General features: G+C 43.5%; 1 protein-coding gene across 9 annotated transcripts in view; it reads left to right on the top strand.

Moving 5' to 3' along the window:
• The window catches only part of ARHGAP10 (Rho GTPase activating protein 10), a 375184-nt gene that overhangs the window by 152310 nt on the left and 202811 nt on the right, over positions 1–20063 (top strand). For all 9 annotated transcript variants that reach the window (XR_011561289.1, XM_070770139.1, XM_070770135.1 and 6 more), the window contains 4 exons: positions 1971–2075; positions 11231–11360; positions 16433–16539; positions 19257–19351. Coding sequence is in view for 8 of the 9 variants with exons in the window: in XM_070770139.1 (XP_070626240.1) it covers positions 1971–2075; positions 11231–11360; positions 16433–16539; positions 19257–19351 (437 nt within the window). In the remaining variant the exon portion in view is untranslated. The remainder of the gene's footprint in view (positions 1–1970; positions 2076–11230; positions 11361–16432; positions 16540–19256; positions 19352–20063) is intronic.

The following is a 20063-nucleotide window of genomic DNA, read 5'->3' as shown; positions in this document are numbered from 1 at the left end:
CCTGGAGAAGGGATAGGCTACCCACTCAGTGTTCTTGGGCTTCCCGTGTGGCTCAGCTGGTAAAGAATCTGCCTGCAATTCAGGAGACCCCAGTTCAATTCCTGGGTTGGGAAGATCCCCTGGAGCTACCCACAGTATTCTGGCCTGGAGAATTACATGGACTGTATAGTCCACGGGGTCACAGAGAATCAGACATGACTGAGTGACTTTCACTTTCACGCAACCTAAATTAAGAACCAGTATGCAGAACATTTGAAACTACTTTGTGAGTTACTCTGACATTCTTCACACTTATTTTAGAAACACGTGATTTTCATTGGTGCTTATGTAGGTGTACTCTGAGAGCTTCACTTATTTTTATGTTAATGTATCTATGAATATATATCTTCTGAATCAGAACAAAGGATATTTCATACTGTGGGTTTTAGCAAAAAAAAAAAACAAAAAACACAAAAAACAGATATACACTGAGATCCATGATTCTCAAGTCACTTTAATTTTAATATAGTCTATATTGCATGTGATTAAAATAAAAAAGCTTTACTGAGGTATAATTCACATGTCATACAGTTTAATTATTGTATGTATGATGTTGAGAAACAAACTGAAGAACCAAGTAATTGTTAATGAAAAATGAGCATTGGTGGAAGCTATGTTCCAGTGGAGTAATGGAATTACCCTAAGTTAAAGAGAAAACCTCCTTCAAGCTTTCTTCTTATGAGAAATCATAATAATGGCCTACTTTTTTTTTTTTTTTTCTGGTTAACATTTACAGTGCTCTGCCATTGTTTAGGTCATTCTAAGCACTTTTCTGTGATTGTGTGTGGATTCCACACAGTACTCTATTAAGGAGATATTTTAATTATGCCACTTAGCAAATGTAGACATCGAAGTAGAAAAATGTCAGCAATTGGCCCCAGTGGGGAATTGACCTCTGCTGGCCACTGGACGTCAGAGTCCCAAATTCCTCAGCACTACATGATGTGACATTCTGAAGACGGTGGATCCCGGGATTTCCTGAGCTCTCACCTCTAATCATTCTCACTGTAGATTTGCTCACACGTGGAGCAGAGGCAGCTGCCCTCTGGTCAAGAGGGTCGGGGGTTTGTAGGAAGCTCGGGGTTTGATGACTGCCCTGCCTTTGCACTCTCTGCCTCAGTCATGGAGCATCTTTGTCAACAACAGAGAGGGTGCCCTACACTGGGTGCCCTTTGAAAGAGCTTTTGACTCTGATCTGTATTTCACTTTCCTTATAGGTTCTATTGGCCTGTAGGGAAGAGGTTTCATTTTAAATGAGTATAGGGATTCTCTTGATTAAAAAGGACAAATGAGGGCTTTCCTGATGGCTCAGTGCTCAAGAATCCACCTGCCAATGCAGGAGACATGGGTTTGATCTCTGGAATGGGAAGATGCTACATGCCGTGGAGCAGTGAAGCCCGGGGGCCACAACCGTTGAGCCTGTGCCCCAGAGCCCGGGGTCCGCAACTACTGAGCCCACGTGCTGCCAGTACTGAAGCCCGTGCACCCTAGAGCCTGTGCCCTGCGGCGAGAGAAGCATGCACCCCACAACCAGAGAGTGGCCCACGCTCATCGCAACCAGAGAAAAGCCCACACAGCAACAAAGAACCAGTATGGCCAGACATAAATAAAGATTTCTTTTTTTTTTTTTTTTTTAAAGAAAAAGGACAAAGGGGTGATGTAGAATTCCATTTCTTCTTACAGCATACTATAAAAGCTATCTAATGGCTCTGCTATTGAGGGAGAAATCGCAGATCCTTCATTCTTTTTTTATAGGGAACAATTAATGAACAAAATGCAGTTAGATTTAGTTGAATTCTAGTGACTTGCTTTGAATTATTTTCCATTGATAGAATCATAATGAGATGTGGGGAGACATGTGGCCGTTTTATTTTTTCCCCTGAGGGTTTGTGTGTGTGCGCACTAATGTTGTCTTTTCTCCTTTGTTTTAGATGCTGTCATTTTTTCAGGGAATGTTTACTTTCTATCATCAGGGCCATGAACTTGCCAAAGACTTCAATCACTACAAAATGGAACTACAGATCAACATTCAGAACGTAAGGAAACGAAAGCTCTCGCTTTTAAAAAAAAGACGTTTGAGAGGTGTAGTTGTGATTTCTTTGGTGTATGAAAAGCCTTAGGAGCAGGCTGAGCTGTTGGTGCTGGGAAACCGAGGCTACGCTGCCACCTTCTGGTCAGTTCTTAGTATAACAGCTGCTCGCCCGCTAATGGAGGCTCAGGACACTGCCACCTAGCGGCTGCTTTTTTAAAAGACGAATTCATTTTCCATAATTAATTTTCCTCTCTTATTTTCCAAAAAGTCATGAAGTATGTTGTTATAATAAAATCTCACATAATTTGCCTAATTCCCTCCCCAATTTTCTTGAGATATAATTGACACACAGCACTGTATAAGCGGTACAGCTTAACAACTTACTAATTGCAAGATTATTTCCACTTTAGTTAACATCAGTCACCTCCTGTAGTTAAATTTTTTCTTTTTTACCTTGTGACGATAACGTTGAATGCCTACTCTCTTAGCAACTTTGAAACATGCCGTATAGTGATGTGACCTAGTCATTCTACATTTTGTAAGATGGTTCTAAGGATAACTTTTTCGTGTAATTCTAAGTTTGATCTGTATGAAAGACAAAACCGTCCTCCAGGTCTGATTTAAGGCATTTCAGTTGTAATCTAAATTTCTTCTGTTCCCTGTATGACTTATTTGACTTTTATTCCCACATAGGCTCTCAGTTCCAGTGGAATTTCTTTCCTGTGTTTTGTGCGTATTCACTAATATATTGGTGTTCATAGTTGCTGTTGGTCCTTTATTTTCCTGGAAGAGCTATACTGTCTGTTAGGTCTTGAAGAGAGATTTTTTAAAGAACCTAATCTGTTAAATGGGTTTCCCAGGTGGCACCAGTGGTAAGGACCCTGCCTGCCAGTGCAGGAGGCTTAAGAGACTTGGATTTGATCTCTGGGTCAGGAACACCCCCTGGAGGAGGGCGTGGCCACTCACTCAGTATTCTTGCCTGGAGAATCACATGGACAGAGGAGTTTGGTGGGCTACAGTTCACAGGGTTGCAAAGAGCTGGACACGATTGAAATGACTTAGCACAGCACAACATAATCTTTTAAACAGTATATAGTATGTGGTTTTGATCAGAAGGTGGTACATATTTTTCATTTCAAAACTTTAGTTGATTTGGGAAGTTGGAAGTTTCTTCCTTGAAAAGCTATTCAAGTTATGTTTAGTATAATGTCAAATGTTGTTGAGAGTATAGTGAGTGAGTTTTGGGACAAACTCCTAGTGCATCCTGAAAGACATACCAGGAGAAAGATGGGAATCTCTGTACTGTTCTTATAATCTTAGAAATTGAGAATGAGGGGTTTTTGTGTAGATCTTGTTTCTAAGTTATTTTGGTATAGTTCCCTACACTTGGGAATACAGATAATGAAATCTCTCATGTTTTGTAATTCATGTGTCAGTTTGTATTTGAAGATCGTACATTCTGCTGAGTCATATGACTAAGAGTCGATTCCTCCCTTCACCCCCACCACTCCACCCCCACCCCAATATCAGTGACATAACATAACACAGTTTAAAAATATGTCCCCGTGTCTGCGTGTGGGTTAGTCCTAACTTCAAAGCTGCCTCTGTCAGTAGAACACTCAGTCTAACGACGCTGGGATGTATCAGAAGACTTCTGCAGACCGCGGAATACAGTGTTGTGAAAAGCGTGTTCCATAGTTAGTTTAGAAGATGAGGTGATTATCTTGATTTTTTTGTTTGTTTTTTCTCCACTACCTGACTGTGTAACTGTGTCTGTAGCTCACCTGTCAAGGGCAGGGCTGGTCTGGATGAGAACCTTCAGGCAGAACTAACCCGTCATTTGTGTAAAATGAGGAGGCAGGCCCCCTTATTCCAGAATGAAGAATTTCAAGGCGGCCACGGTAGAGCATTAAATCCAGCGCCCAGCCACCTGCGTGCGGGCCTGGGTGACAGCTCAGGCACCTGCCTGAGGAACCGCCGGCCCTCCGGGTCTGGGGCGAGGTGTGGGGACATGTCGGCCTCTCCTGGGGGCTCTGGAGGAGCCGTCCCTGCAGTGCTCGCTTGTGTGGACCCCCGGGGTCAGGGGGCTATAGTTAGCTTGTTGCTGTGTAGGTGCTAAGCAGTGTCTGACTCTTTTGCGACCCCATGGCCTACTTTACACACCCCACAATAGTTGGAGAGAGAGTCAGGATTTCAGTGGGATTGAACAGTACTCAGACATGAACCACTGTAAGCAGAGCTTGAAGACAGGCTGCCTGTTGAAATGGTTCACCTGGCTTGTAGCCTTAGTCTATTTAGCACTTAGTGCACATACTTGGTAACCTTAATTTCCCACAAAGAAATGGGCAGAGAATAAGTTACTGGGAAGAAGCCTTTTCCTGTGTCCCCGGAGCGTCAGGATCGTCCTCAGCCAGCTGCCCGAGAGCCCCACCGTCCCTGTGTGTGCTCCTCTGCCTTCTGTTCAGGCTCTTCCCCAGGCCGCTCTGCCTCCGCCTCACCTTCAGCATGGGGACACCTGACCCCGGGAGCCGCCGTGCTCTGCACTTGTGCTTCTAGCTCATTCTTTTCCCTTCAGCAAGACCAGCGCCCGGGAAATGCATGCCACGCACTCCGCCTCACCTGCGGCACCTCAGTAAGGTGCTGTTCTTAGCCAGCTGTCCCATCCCCTGATGATGCCAGCTTACGGTGTACTGGAGACCACACAGTACAAAAGTCCCAGCTGGGCAAGGGCAGAGGACGGTGGGCAGCACCAGGGAGTGGCACTGGCCGTACACGCCGCCATGTGGAAAATAGGTGGCTGGTGGGAAGCGCTTACATCACATGAAAGCCCAGCCTGGTGCCCTGTGACTGGAGGAGTGGGCTGGGGGCACAGGGCAGGGAGGCTCCAGAGGGAGGGGATTCATACGTGGTTATGACGGATGCTGAAGCTGAAACTCCCGTACTTTGGCCACCCCATGCGAAGAGCTGACTCATTGGAAAAGACCCTGATGCTGGGAGGGATTGGGGGCAGGAGGAGAAGGGGACGACAGAGGATGAGATGGCTGGATGGCATCACTGACTCAATGGACGTGAGTTTGAGTGAACTCCGGGGAGTTGGTGATGGACAGGGAGGCCTGGTGTGCTGCGATTCATGGGGTCGCAAAGAGTCGGATGCGACTGAGCGACTGAACTGATGATTGATCCACCTTGTACGACAGAAACCAACGCAGGAATGTAAAGCAGTTATCCTCCAATTAAAAAATAATCCCAGCTGTGTGTTACTCTTTTTGTTTGTTTTTTTAAGAATCTATTTTTAAAATTTATTTTAATTGGCGGCTAATTACTTTACAATATTGTGGTGGTTTTTGCCATACATTCGCATGAATCAGCCATGGGTGTACATGTGTCCCCCATCCTGACCCTCCCTCCCAAGAATCTGCGTTTTGGCTGCTCTGACTTCACTGCGCATACACTTTCTCTGCTTGCTGATCATGGCCTTCCCTTTGCAGTGATTCCTCTCGCTGTGGGTCCCGGGCTCTGGAACTCAGGCTCTGGAGTGTTGGCGCACAGGCTTAGTTGTCCCGTGGCAGGTGGGATCTTCACGGACCAGGAGTTGAACCCATGTCCCCTGCACTGGTAGGCAGATTCTTCTCCGCCTGTACCACCAGGGAAGTCCCTGTTTGGTTTTAATCGATGTATGAGCTGTGCTCAGTCACTCAGTCGAGTTTGACTCTTTGCGACCCCGTGAACTGCAGCCCGCCAGGCTCCTGTGTCCATGGGATTTTCCAGGCAAGGACACTGGAGTGAGTTGCCCTTTTCCTTCTCTTGATGTATAGCGGATTTAAAATGTAGTGTTAGTTTCCTGTGTCCAGCAAAGTGATTCGTACATAGATACAGGTACATTCTTGTTCAGATTCTTTTCCTTTATACATTATTGCACGACATTGAATATAGTTCCTCACGCTGTACAGTAGGTCCCTGTTGTTCGCCGGTTTCATGTGTGCGTGTTAAGTCGTTTCAGTCGTGTCTTACAAAACCCATGGAGTGAAGCCCGCCAGGCTCCTCTGTCCCTGGAATTCCCCGGGCAAGAATACTGGAGTGGGTTGCCATGCCATCCTCAGCGGATCTTCCTGACCCAGGGATCAAACCCACATCTCCTGCAGTGGCAGGCGGGTTCTTTACCGATAGTGCCACCTGGGAAGCCCTTTATGCATCAGATCAGATCAGTTCAGTTGCTCAGTCGTGTCTGACTCTTTGCGACCCCATGAATCGCAGCACGCCAGGCCTCCCTGTCCATCACCAACTCCCGGAGTTCACTCAGACTCATGTCCATCGAGTCAGTGATGCCATCCAGCCATTTCATCCTCTGTCGTCCCCTTCTCCTCCTGCCCCCAATCCCTCCCAGCATCAGAGTCTTTTCCAATAGAGATGTGTATCTGTTAATCCCAAATTCCTAATTCATCCCTCCCCACTTCCTCTTTGGTAAGCATAAGTTTCTTTTCTATGTCTGTGAGTCAGTTTATAAGTAAGTTCATTGTATTATACTTCACGATTCCACATTTAAGTGATAAGATGACAGTTGTCTTTCTCTGATTTACTTATACTGTGTGTGTTTATGTGTTGAAGGAAACGTACCCAGGTGTTGACACCAAATCTTAGAGTTAACTATCTCTGTTCTATAATGTTAGAGATAATTTTGGTCAACTTGTAGGTATTTCCCTGTAGTAAAAAATGGAAAAACAGTTTTATAATTTAAAAAAAAAGGAAAAGTTACTTAAAAGTAGAACAACCTGGTTTTCCCCACCTAGTTTCACCTTTTCTGTAGTAAAAATGGTTAGACCTTTTTTTGAGAGAGACTAGTCTTTTTCCATGTCCCATAATCTAGAGTAATTGATGGGCAGCAAAAAAGAGCAAGATGGCTTTTAAAAATTACATTTTTTTCCAGAAGAATGTAAATTGCGTCAAAATTAAAGGATATTTTAAAAAATTAATTAAAAACATTTTATGATCTCTATCCCCGGAGAGACTAAAATAGAATTCTTCTGGAAGAAGTAGAACTGGAGAAATTTTAGGGTTCTGGAGTCCCTAGAAGATACTAAGAGCAGTTAGTAAAAATTTATGGATACACACACACGTGTTTGTTACAGTTTTGAGAGAAGAGTAGAACACCAAAATAAATTCTGTGACAAAAAGAGAGAGAGGTCGGAAGTGGTTATGAGAAACACGGACGTGATGGTTTCTGAGGGGGAGCCCGTCTGTGGTCACTTTGTAATCCTGTTTGCCCCTCTTCTTGCCTCCAGACAGCGCTGTTCGTGCCCTCTCTCTGTTATAGTGTCATGATTAGCTTTTATAATCCTCCCCCCCCCAAAAAAATTAAAAATGTACTTTCTCTTTCACTCAGATGTAAAGTAATACAATTGTAGTTTTATATTGAAGAATCTCTTCTTTCCTTTGTTAGAGACTGATTGTCACTATTGAGAGGCTTAATTGCAATGAAAATAATAATAACACTTATTTTGTTACCACATGCCATGTGTTACCAAGTGCAATTTGTTTACAATACAAATGTGTCATAACATTTAGTCTTCAGAAATGTCCTGTGATGTAGATCTTAAAATTCCTACTTGGGCAAGTGAGGAAAGGAGGAAAGACAACTTCCTCAAGTCATACTGCTTTAAGGCCGAGTGGCATTGGGACTTGGGCAGGCTTATCCCAGGGCCCAAGGTCACTGATTTCAGACTTAATGTTGGGCTAGAAATAGGTTCACTCATGGAACATCTGGGTCAGTAAATACAGGAGTTGGTGGACATCCTGCCCTGGCCATTGGGCTTCCTTGGACCTTAACGGTTTCTGGCTGACATGGGCTTCCCTTTAATGGTAAGAGCTCAGACTTGGGTACGGGTGGGAAGCCTCAGCTCATGCCTGCCTCTCAGCAGTTCTAACCTGCATTCCCCTCGTCCCCGTGGAAGCTGTCCTTCAGGTGTTTAGACTTGATCACCTGTTGGCCTGGCTTCCATCGCATGCCCCTTCTTACCTGGCCATCTGCCCCTTCATAAGGCTCTTGAGGGGGTGAGTTGGGGATGCGGTGAGGGGTATGTGTGGAGAGCCCTGCCCCTTCTTTTCTGTTTAACTGTTTGGGGAGGTTGCTAAGGCAGGCTCAGGGGACCTACCCCTCATGTTTTACAGCTCCTTCATGAAACCCTCCTCGTATTTTTAATTATCCTCTGTCTTCTTTTGCTCTTTGGATGAGGTCACAGGGCCAGGATGAGAAAGCTTGAATGAAAAATGGCAATCTGAACTTGAAATCGGCCTTTGCTATCTGCCTGTGTGTGCTTTGTGCGTGGTCAGTCACGTCTGATTCTTTTGCGACCCCAAGGGCTGTACCCCACCAGGCTCAGAGCTCTGTCCGTGGGATTTCCCAGGCGAGAATACTGGAGTGGGTTGCCATCCCCTCCTCCAGGGGATCTTCCCGACCCAGGGATTGAACCCGAGTTTCCTGTATCTCCTGCATTGGCAGGCAGATTCTTTACCTCTAGTGCCATCTGGGAAACCTTGCTGTCTGCCTGTTAAGCTTTATTTCTGGGTCAGACTTGCTGTGAGCAGTGCCTTCTCTCCCCTCCCCGCCAGTTTTGTAAATACTCTGATGTATTTGAATTCCTGCTCAGTCCCCGCTTTGAATCCTCCTCCCCCCAACAGGTAATGTAATAATATATTTATTATGAGACTTAAGACTCACCAGTTTTGAAATGTGTGTGTGTGTGTGTGTGTGTGTGTGTGTGTGTGTTTAACCAAAGCATGCAAGGAAAGGAAATACAGCAATGGTGTTTTATAAGATCAGAGATGCTAGACTCTGTCATAGGTTATCGTGAGGATTAAAGCACTGTAAACTGATTTCGCAGCCTGCTGTGCTATAGTTCACGGGGCCGCAAAGCGTCGGAAACGACTTAGAACTGAATGACCAAAATCTCATGTGACCTAGTAATATTTATAGTCTAACATTGTTATTATTCGATGATCTCTTCCTGTACACCTGGAATTTAGAACCAGAAATTGCTAGATTCCAGGCACTGTTCTCTTGCTGTTGCTAAGTTGTGTCCAGCTCTTTTGCAACCCCATGGACCATAGCCCACCAGGCTGCTCTGTCCATGGGATTTCCTAGGCTAGAGCACTGGAGTGGGTTGCCACTTCCTTCTCCAGGGGATCTTCCTGACCCAGGAATTGAACCCACATCTCCTGTTTTGCCAGGTGGGTTCTTTCCCATTGAACCTCCAGGGAAGCCCAGCCATTCTATTACTTGGGCTCTGATTTTTTTAAATGTAAATTCATAATTAACCTAAAATGACACATTAAAAATATAGCTAACCTTTTCCCTTCCCGGTGTAGAGTCACTGGCCTCGGAGGCAGGAGGGCAGTGAGGGTGGGAGGGTACAGAGGCAGAATGCAGAGGAGGGGCTGGAAGATTGAGAGGATTGGCTACATCGGGTGGATGTGTGTGTTGAGCAAATAAGTAAATGTATCGGGAATACTGCGGAGAAGGCGATGGCAGCCCACTCCAGTACTCTTGCCTGGAAAATCCCGTGGATGGAGGAGCCTGGAAGGCTGCAGTCCATGGGGTCGCTGAGAGTCGGGCACGACTGAGCGACTTCACTTTCACTTTTCACTTTCATGAATTGGAGAAGGAAATGGCAACCCACTCCAGTGTTCTTGCCTGGAGCATCCCCGTGGACAGAGGAGTCTGGTGGGCTGCAGTCCCTGGGGTCGAAAAGAGTTGGACATGACTGAGCAACGGAGCATAGCACACAGGAAAATGAAACAGGAAGCGGCTAGAAGGGGTCCCTGCCGGTCAAATCTAGGACAGTTTGAGCATTAACTTAAATAATGAGAGTTTTGGATACAACTCGTTAGGTTAATAGCAGTGTGTGTGTGTGTGCACACACATGTGTGCTAGCATTTGCATATATGTAGCGTGCACATACGTGTGTACATGTGTATGTGTATATATTAGACACAGAGATGGAAAGAAGTGAGAGATGGGGAGAATCTCTGTAAAGTGACAAGGTGACTAAAATTAGGGTATAATTAGCTTTAAGATGCGGCAGGAAACCCCAGAGCATAAGAAACGGGAAGGCGAGAGATGGCCACCAGCAGGTGAGTCCCACCCTCTCTGCAGCCCTGTACATGTTTAGAGTACATAAATGAATTAAAAACAATCTCTCAGCTTGTGTTTAAAATAAGCCTCTGTTAAGTTTCTCCTTTACAGTCTTCATTTATCAGACTTCCCATCCCCCTCTAAAACTGGACCATTCTAACATTTTTCTGCATTTAGAACCCTTGGTAACCCCTTTCATTGTAGGGAGGAGAGAGGAGGAATTTCAATAATAATTTTTCATCTCAGCTCCTCCACAGTTTCACATCAGCAGTTTTTCGGTATTAATACAATTATTTTTGAGTGTAGATGAAAGAAATGTCCGGAAACTTGGTGGTGCTGACTCGGCAGGTTTGCCTGGTAATTTTGTCACTTCACCTTGCATGTCCGTTGGCAGTCTAGCCGTCTGACAGAGATATTGACATCCCGTCTCCAGGGCTTCACAAATGTGATTTGCCTCTTTAGATATCAAAGACATTATTCGTAGGTGAGATTTCTTTCCCCCCTTCTTTATTCTGTGAAGAAATGTCATTTTCAAGTGCAATTACCACAGCCTGGGAAAAATGACACTGAGTTTTAGTAGTTTGCAAAGTAGAATTAAGTTTTTTCAGATTCTGAATACTTAGATATATTGCTGGTAATGAGTCAGGTTGATTGTTGCAAACGAAAGACCTCCTTTTATGGCCTATATATATATTTTTTTTTTTTTTAAATCTAAGATTTAATACTATTGTGAGACGTGCAGACATGAATTCTTATGTTGAATAATGGAATTATTCTTGGTGTTAGAAATCTTCCAAGTAAATAACCTCTAGTAACCTTTGTTCCTATATGTCTGTTAACTACTTAACTAGTTTTTTTCTTTGCGCAATAATCTCAACAAAGAAGAGACAGTGGAAAGGATGGAAACGTTTTGAGAAGTTGGTAGAAAAATGCTACAGATTTAATTATAGCTACCCAGAGACTTGAAAATGTACTTAAGTTCATTTTTAAGTCCTTTTAAAACTTATACCTGTTTCTTAAATCCATTTCAGACACGGAATCGTTTTGAAGGAACAAGGTCAGAAGTGGAAGAACTTATGAACAAGATCAGACAGAATCCCAAGGACCACAAACGAGCAAGTCAGTTCACAGCGGAAGGCTACCTGTATGTGCAGGAAAAAAGTAAGAGACTCTCCCACGGTGGCGACTAACTCGTTAAAAATTATTAAAATCTCTCACTGTAATCACTCTCTGATATTTTGGGAGTAGTTTTTCCTACCAGTTTCTTTGCTGTCTGAAGGTGTAGGTTGCAGTTTTGCGGGGAAAACACATTCCTTCCCTAGGGGAGAATGCTGAGATTAGGAACTCTGTGAGCACCCTGCTTTCCAGCCACAGCCCACCGATTCTCCGTCACACTTTGTTAAAATTTGCTTGCAAGGGAGGAATGACTTGGTAACATCTGAAAGCGAGGTGGGTATTAGCTTTTTCCTCTTTTCTTCTCATCCTTATCATTAACACCAACACCCAGCCACCCACATACTCAAATGCACCTGCACCCTCTCCCCAGAGCCCTGTTCTTCCGTGTTGAAGTCAAGAAGGGCGAATGTCTCTCCTGCTTTCACGTCACTTATTGTGTGCTTTTTCAGAGATCGTTTTTTGTCCTTGTTAAAATTACCAGGGCAATTGCATATTACTATGAAAAAAAAATTCTGGATGACATGCTAACTTACCTCCCTGGATTTTCAGCATTGTTTTTCTCTTAGCGAACGTGCAGTGTGTGAGTCAGTCAGTCAGTTCAGTTGCTCAGTTGTGTCCGACTCTTTGCGACCCCATGAATCGCAGCATGCCAGGCCTCCCTGTTCATCACCAACTCCCGGAGTTCACTCAGACTCAGGTCCATCGAGTCAGTGATGCCATCCAGCCATCTCATCCTCTGTCGTCCCCTTCTCCTCCTGCCCCCAATCCCTCCCAGCATCAGAGTCTTTTCCAATGAGTCAACTCTTCGCATGAGGTGGCCAAAGTACTGGAGTTTCAGCTTTAGCATCATTCCTTCCAAAGAACACACAGGACTGATCTCCTTTAGGATGGACTGGTTGGATCTCCTTGCAGTCCAAGGGACTCTCAAGAGTCTTCCCCAACACCACAGTTCAAAAGCATCAATTCTTCGGCGCTCAGCTTTCTTCACATCCATACATGACCACTGGAAAAACCATAGCCTTGACTAGATGGACCTTTGTTGGCAAAGCAATGTCTCTGCTTTTGAATATGCTATGAAGGTTGGTCATAACTTTCCTTCCAAGGAGTAAGTGTCTTCTAATTTCATGGCTGCAGTCACCATCTGCAGTGATTTTGGAGCTCCCAAAAAATAAAGTCTGACACTGTTTCCACTGTTTCCCCATCTATTTCCCATGAAGTGATGGGACCGGATGCCATGATCTTCATTTTCTGAATGTTGAGCTCTAAGCCAACTTTTTCACTCTCCTCTTTCACTTTCATCAAGACGCTCTTTAGTTCCTCTTCACTTTCTGCCATAAGGGTGGTGTCATCTGCATATCTGAGGTTATTGCTATTTCTCCTGGCAATCTTGATTCCAGCTTGTGCTTCATCCAGCCCAGCGTTTCTCATGATGTACTCTGCATATAAGTTAAATAAGCAGGGTAACAATATACAGCCTTGACGTACTCCTTTTCCTATTTGGAACCAGTCCATTGTTCCATGTCCAGTTCTAACTGTTGCTTCCTGACCTGCATACAGGTTTCTCAAGAGGCAGGTCAGGTGGTCTGGTATTCCCATCTCTTTCAGAAATTTCCACAGTTTATTGTGATCCACACAGTCAAAGGCTTTGACATAGTCAATAAAGCAGATATAGATGTTTTTCTGGAACTCTCTTGCTTTTTCGATGATCCAGCAGATGTTGGCAATTTGATCTCTCATTCCTCTGCCTTTTCTAAAACCAGTTTGAACATCTGGAATTTCACGGTCCACGTACTGCTGAATCCTGGCTTGGAGAATTTTGAGCATTACTTTACTAGTGTGTGGGATGAGTGCAATTGTAGAGTATCCTTATTTTGAAATTAAAGCACCCCACGATGCCTTCAGACTTTGGACAGTGTGGTCTTACTTTAATGATGAGGCTGTTGCGGTTTACCTCCTCAGCTGTGGAGCCTGATTGCCAGTTAGGAGGAGGAGTCGTGGGCTTCCCAGGTGGTGTAGTGGTAAAGAATCCTCCTGCCAGCGCAGGAGACGGAGGAGACTAGGCTTGGATTCGTGGATCAGGAAGATCCCCTGGAGGAGGGCTTGGCAACCCACTCCAGTCTTCTTGCTGGGATAATCCGATGACCAGAAGAGCCTGGCGGGCTGCAGTGCGTGGGGCTGAAAAGTCAGCCGTGATTTGGGGACTGCACGTGCACACACAGGAGTGGTGTGTGAGAATGTTCCTGTATTTCCTGTTTCCCTCCCCTCCGCCCTTAACTGTAGTTAGGCTGCTTTAGAGTTTTCATTTGTCAAGTGTGACTCTTGCAACCGGATTCCCAAACTGACCAGTTTTGTAGCAGAGAGACTCAGGGAACAGCGGCGTGACCGGGTGTTCCTGTTACATGCAGTGGGGAGACTGGTGGTCCTTTCTCCACTTGCCCTTCTTTAATCTGGGCTTAGTCTTAGTGTCTCATGAAGGACAGTTACTGGCATGGCACAACTGTAAATTTGTTTAATTTTTTTTAGTCTCCTCCCTCCCCCCAAAAAAACAAAACTGAGAGGCAGTTTATTTTTACAAATGTTGGTTGAATGGCAAAATCGTGTCATTTCTAAAGGTGCTGTCAGGAACAACAGCTACTGAGCTGTGTATAGAGTGAATATTTCATTAAAAATTTTTTTTACTTGAGTATATATATTTTTACTGGAGTATATACTTTTTTTTTTTTTACTGGAGTAAAATATATGTGTTATTTTACAGCAAAGTGAGTCAGTTATACATATGTTTGTTTTCTTTTTCATATTCTTTTCCATTGTGATTTATCATGGGACACTGAATACGGTTCCCTGTGCTATGCAGTGAATGGGACCTTGTTTATCCACCCTATGTATTACTAGTTTGCTAATCCCAAGTTCTCCTTTCCTCCCCCTCTAATTTTTTTAACCTTTTTAACAGTCAAGTGAAAAATGTCACAAGAATCTTTTTTTAGACTTACAACTGTTGGTTAACTTACTGACTTTGAGAGAGATGGGGCTGAAATTGGACTGAAAAAACCACAGTGACAGAACTCTTCACTTTTTAGCTGTGCTAAACTCTCTATCCATCTTGTTTTATTTAATGCATTAAGAACTCCTATGAATTGTGAGGTGCTGTTATCACCCCGTTTGCCAGTGAGAACACAGAAGCACTGGGGGATTAACAGTGCTCCTTCGATCATGCACCTCCTCAGTGCTGGAACTGCCCGAGACGAGAGTCTGTGTTGGGCTTCCCTCGTGGCTCAGCTGGTGAAAAATCCGCCTGCATTGCGGGAGACCTGGGTTCCATCCCTGTGTTGGGAAGATGCCCTGGAGGAGCGGACGGCTATTCACTCCAGTATTCTGGCCTGGAGAATTCCATGGACAGAGGAGCCTGGCAGGCTGCAGTTCATGGAGTCACAAAGAGTTGGACACGACTGAGCGACTTACACACACACACACACGAGTCTGTGTTACACCCTCTCTGTCATATTGCCCAAAACTTGGACGGCATGGAAAGCTGTCACTAATCTCTGTGCTTAGGGCTGGTTGAGCGGGGTCCGGTGAAGTCGGGAGGGGGTGGCAGCTTAATCAGTGACGCACCCTGATATCTGGGCAAGAGATTCCGAGGTCTGGCTTTGCCATTTGGTCTAAGCCTAAGATTTTTTTAGATTAAAAAGACAGTGATATACGTATCGTCTCTTGAGGTATTTTTCTTGGTGTTGAATGAAATACCTACACAGTATTTTTATGAACCATAGAACAGAGTACACATGCTTGCTGTTGATCACACACACACACACTGAGGGTTCCCAAACTCTGGCCCAGCACTAAGGATGTTTTGAGGTGAGATTTATTGTGGTCTAGTAAGCCCTTTCATCTCCCCTCCACCCAAGGTGATGTAATTTATTTTTCCTAAAGCTAAATGCATTTCTTTTAAATGGGTCCTTCCCCCCGCCCCAAGTTTGTTCTTTTTGATTTTTAGGTATAAAAATCTATATTTTTAGGCTTTATTTATATTTTCAGCTGTGATGATGTTGATCATAGGGTTGACTTTTTTTTTATTTTAATGTCCTTTCTTGATAAAAGAAAAAATTATCAAACTGAATGGGACCTCGCTTTTCCTTTGCTGTGATGGAACCGTTCTAGGTCTCCTGACTTGGGACCATTTTCTTTTAAGAGCCCTGATGGTTGTAGTACTGACCAAGCAAGAGGTAAAAAGTGGTTCCAAAACTGTTCTGGTGCACATGTGGACAACTCACTCTTCTGTTCTAAACACGTCATTTAAATTTAGTTTTACTTTTGGCTGCTCTGGGTCTTTGTTGCTGCGAGCGGGCTTTCCCTACTGATGGTGAGTGGGGGCTGCTCTTCAGCTGTGGCACACAGGCTTCTGTTACAGAACGTGGACTCAGTTGCTCTGAGGCATGTGGGATCTTCGTTCCCGGGCCGGGGATCAAGCTCTTGTCCCCTGCATTAGTGGGCAGATTCTTAACCGATGGACCATCAGGGAGGTCTCATACTTCATTTTAAAGTTTACCTTTGACATCGTTAGTAAGGATAGCTGCTTACAAGGTGCTTTAGTGGGCTTAAAGCACTAGATAGATTTATAGTCTACATGCTTTTCTGCACTGTGATTCTACAATTCTATTATTTTGAGAGGCCAGAATTGAATCCAAAACCATCACATATATCTGGTGGCATTCTTGGAATTCTCACGAGCTATTCATACATAGACAAAAATAAAAAAATGTATAATTTACAATTAGGAGATTTTCATGTATGAGATAGCAGTCTAGCAGATTATGTGAAAAACATGTCTTTAAATTATTTATTTGTTGCTGAGAACTGTTAGGACCTTTTCTCAAACTGTCTATATGAGCCCTCTTATTTCCCCTAGCTTTTCCCTTGTCTTAGATGAGCTGTGTTGCTGATTTGTTTCCTTGAGCTGTATTAGTTGCCATTTCTGGCTTTTTTCTCTTTAGCAATATAGAGTTTTGCATACCTGTTTGTTTATAAGGAAACATGTAAAGTTCTGTTTCTTGTTGAAGGGCCTCCTCCATTCGGTTCCAGCTGGGTCAAACACTACTGCATGTATCGAAAAGCAGCCAAGAAGTTCACCATGATCCCGTTTGAGCACAGATCCGGGGGGAAACTTGTAAGTGTTTCCTTTTTATGCTTTGTACTGGCTGTGAGGTGGTCTTTGAGGGCATCATTTTAATGGTGTTTCCATTAAATGATAAATACCTTCCATTTTGCTTTTAGAATGAAAAGATTGTTTTTTTTTTTTTCCTAAATAAAATCGGCCAGAAAATAATTCCTGTATTTTCTGAATTGCTGGCATGTGGTTTTAAAAAAATATTTTAAAAATGTTTATTTGGCTGTCCCAGGTCTTAGTTCTGGCACGGGGATCTCTTATGTGTGGGATGTGGGCTCTAGTTCCCTGACTAGGAGTTGAACCCAGGCCCCCGGCCTTGGAAATGCGGAGTCTTAGCTACTGGTTCACCAGGGATGTCCTGTTGGCATGGATTTTTATGGTCAGATTTTTTTTTTTTAAAGAAAGAATGATTTGACGTCCCTGTTACTGGAAGATAGAGTTCATACCTTCAGCATGCTTTCCTGACTCAGGGGGCTGACTGCTCAGGATTTATGGGGGAGGCCTGATGTTGTACATGGTGGTGGTGGTTTAGTTGCTAGGTCGTGTCTGACTCTTGCTATCCCCGCCATGGGGATAGCCCTCCAGGCTCCTCTGTCCATGGGATTTCCCAGGTAAGAAGGCTGGAGTGGGTTGTCATTTTCCTCCTCCAGGGGAATCTTCCCAACCCAGAGACTGAACCTACGTCTCTCACAGATTCTGCATTGACTGAGCCACGTGCACACGTAAATGCACATAAATGAAAAGATTACAGAGTAGATGATCTGTAGTGAAGTTTTCTGCTTTTCATTCAGACTTGAACCTTCTCACTTAGACACTCACCATTTAGTTTACACCTCCTGTAGAAATAAACTCCACAGCAACTCGTGATACAGGAAATGTATGCGAGAAGGCCGCAGGAGCTGTCTGGGTGGTCTTTGTTTTAAAGCAGAAGCGGTAGCTCTTAGCAACAATAATAGTCAACACAGAGCTCCTCTCACTAACATTGACTGTAACTGGTGACACATTTTAAGGTTAATTCATTGCTTGCTGGGTGGATGGGCATAATTTTGTTTCTGTGAATACAGAATTAACCCAAGTTCACTTCTGTTTACACGTACTTTGCATCTTCCTGAAAACTATTTAAAGCTGCTTATAATAGAAGCACATTTTTGTGATATCAAAATACACATGGAAAATCGTGGCCATGGTAAAGAAGAGGAAGCCAGGATGTCACCCCTGAAGGGGGATGGCTTTTGTTGTTTTTGTGTTCTTTTTTTTTTTTTTTTAAAGATCACATTCATTTATTTTTGTCAAATGTAACTAAAGTTTAATGGATACAGTCAGGAATAATTTGTTAAGAACATGTCAGACACAGAGAAGGCAAAATTTGTTGGTAAGTGAAGCATCAAATCTAATAAAAGAGCAAACTCCAGGAATGATCAGCAACTGTGCGCAGCTCATTAACCAAATGCTCGTGATTACTTTATACCTCTGAGGGCCACTGATATGATCAGAAGTTGCAGTGAGAGGATAAATATGGATTAGCTTCTGTATCTCTGTACACTTTTTCCAGTTTTTACAAATTTTATATTTAATGGGAGGATAATTGCTTTACAATGTTGTGTTGGTTTCTGCCATACGTCAACATGAATCAGCCATAGATAGACATGTGAACCCTCCCTCTTGAACACTAACTCCCATTCTCTTCAATGACAAACCGAGCATGGGTTGGAGTGCGAGTTTCCTTTCAGAGCCGACTCAAGACCCAGGACACATCTGCTTAGTGGTATCTTTCTGTTTTAGCCCCAAATAACAAATACATTTAAAATACGATGACTGTGATATTTTGAATGTTTTTTACATCTGAATGCTGGTTTAATATTAGAGATCTTCACATTCCAGAAAATACTAAAATATTCCAGAAGTGTTTCTCAGACTCTTACAGTTTCTTACTGAGAACCTGTTTTTGCATTGCTTCTGTCTCCTATTTTCCGCTGCTTTTTAAAGCTCTTGGAGAGGGTGGTTAACTGAGATAAAATGGTACCATATTTAACTGAACACTCAGTAAAGGTAAATTCAAGGTGATTCACTGAGGAAACAGCAAAGCACATAGATGTGTTGGGAAGATCCCCGGGAGAAGGAAATGGCAACCCACTGCAGATTCCTGCCATGCATGATCCCCTGGACAGAGGAGCCTAGTGGGCTGCAGTCCATGGGGTTGCAAAGACCTGGGCACAGCTGAGCACACACCCACATAAATGGAATGGTTCTAGCTTGAGATGATCACAATGGCTGATCCAAGGTCCTTCATGTACTTTTAGGTAGATTCCTATGGAATTAAAGTTTTCATAGGTCAGAAATGGTTACCTGTGGGCTGTTTCATGTGGTATAATGTAATGTGAAATGCAAACACATTATCCTTTTTTTTTTTTAACAAGAGGGCAATAAGAATAACAAATATAGACATGTGGAAACTATATTGCTAATCCACCTTTTAAAATTAGCACTCATAAGGTCTGGTTTAAGGTTACTGTAATTGAAGCAGCGTCTAAAAAATCTTAAGAAAAGGTCAGTGACAGAAATGGCTACAGTTCGAAATAAACTGGTTCCAAAGAGAACAGAATAGAGGAACCTAAGATCTGAACCTTGCCTCCCCTCCCCCCTTCAAGTATAGGATACATAACTCTGTGTATGTGTATACTGTAGTGTTTGAAAATGCTTAAAATGATTCTTCGCAGGGGGATGGAGAGGTCTTCTTTTTGAAAGAATGTATCAGGAGACATACTGACTCCATTGACAGAAGGTTTTGCTTTGACGTGGAAGCTGCTGACCGGTAAGTTATTGGAATTCCTGGACTTCATGGAAGGAGTCGTTTAAGAAAATCATTTAAAAAATAGGTAATTGCAGCTTGGATTTCTGTGGCCTGGGAGACGGTTATCTTTCTGTTTTTCCAAGCTGTGTATTCACTGTGGGCTGTTCTGTGTTGGTCACTGCGTTTGGCTGTGGAATGATATAGCTTAGTCTTGGCCGAAGTTTGCAGTCACTTTAACTAGTGTTGTTGCTTAAACAGTGACCTTGGGGGGTTTCATTGTTGATCCAAGCCTCCTTTTCTGGCACTAAAAGTGTGAGGCGTGAAGATGAGGAAGTAGGTGATGGAGCTAGAAAGAGGTGCTTGTGGCTCTTCACACACAGCAGTATTCATTTTTGCGTGTGGGAATTTTCCATGTGTATATGGAAAGGTAATAGAAGGTCACAGGCAAACTCTGTTTATTCAGACTAGTTATCTTTTTTTTTTTTCTGGCAATATGACTTTTAGTTATAGAGATTCTTCTAGTTAGAAAAGAATCTTTGCTGGAGGGAAAGAAGTGAAAAAAAGAAAAACAAAGCTCATTTGTCAATATTACTACCTGTCTGGCATTTATTTCTGTGTCCTTCCATAGCACTAAGGAAAATCATGGTGCTCATAGAATATTTCTTTTTTAATGACTGATGATGGTATGAAGGTTTCTTGCCAGCCCTAGTTATGGGCAGCAGTGGTCTCTAGA

Source organism: Bos indicus, chromosome 17, assembly GCF_029378745.1.
Source record: "Bos indicus isolate NIAB-ARS_2022 breed Sahiwal x Tharparkar chromosome 17, NIAB-ARS_B.indTharparkar_mat_pri_1.0, whole genome shotgun sequence".
In the NCBI taxonomy this organism is placed as follows: Eukaryota; Metazoa; Chordata; class Mammalia; order Artiodactyla; family Bovidae; genus Bos; species Bos indicus.
Note: the sequence above shows the minus strand (reverse complement) of the source record. Positions and strands in the feature narration are given on the sequence as shown.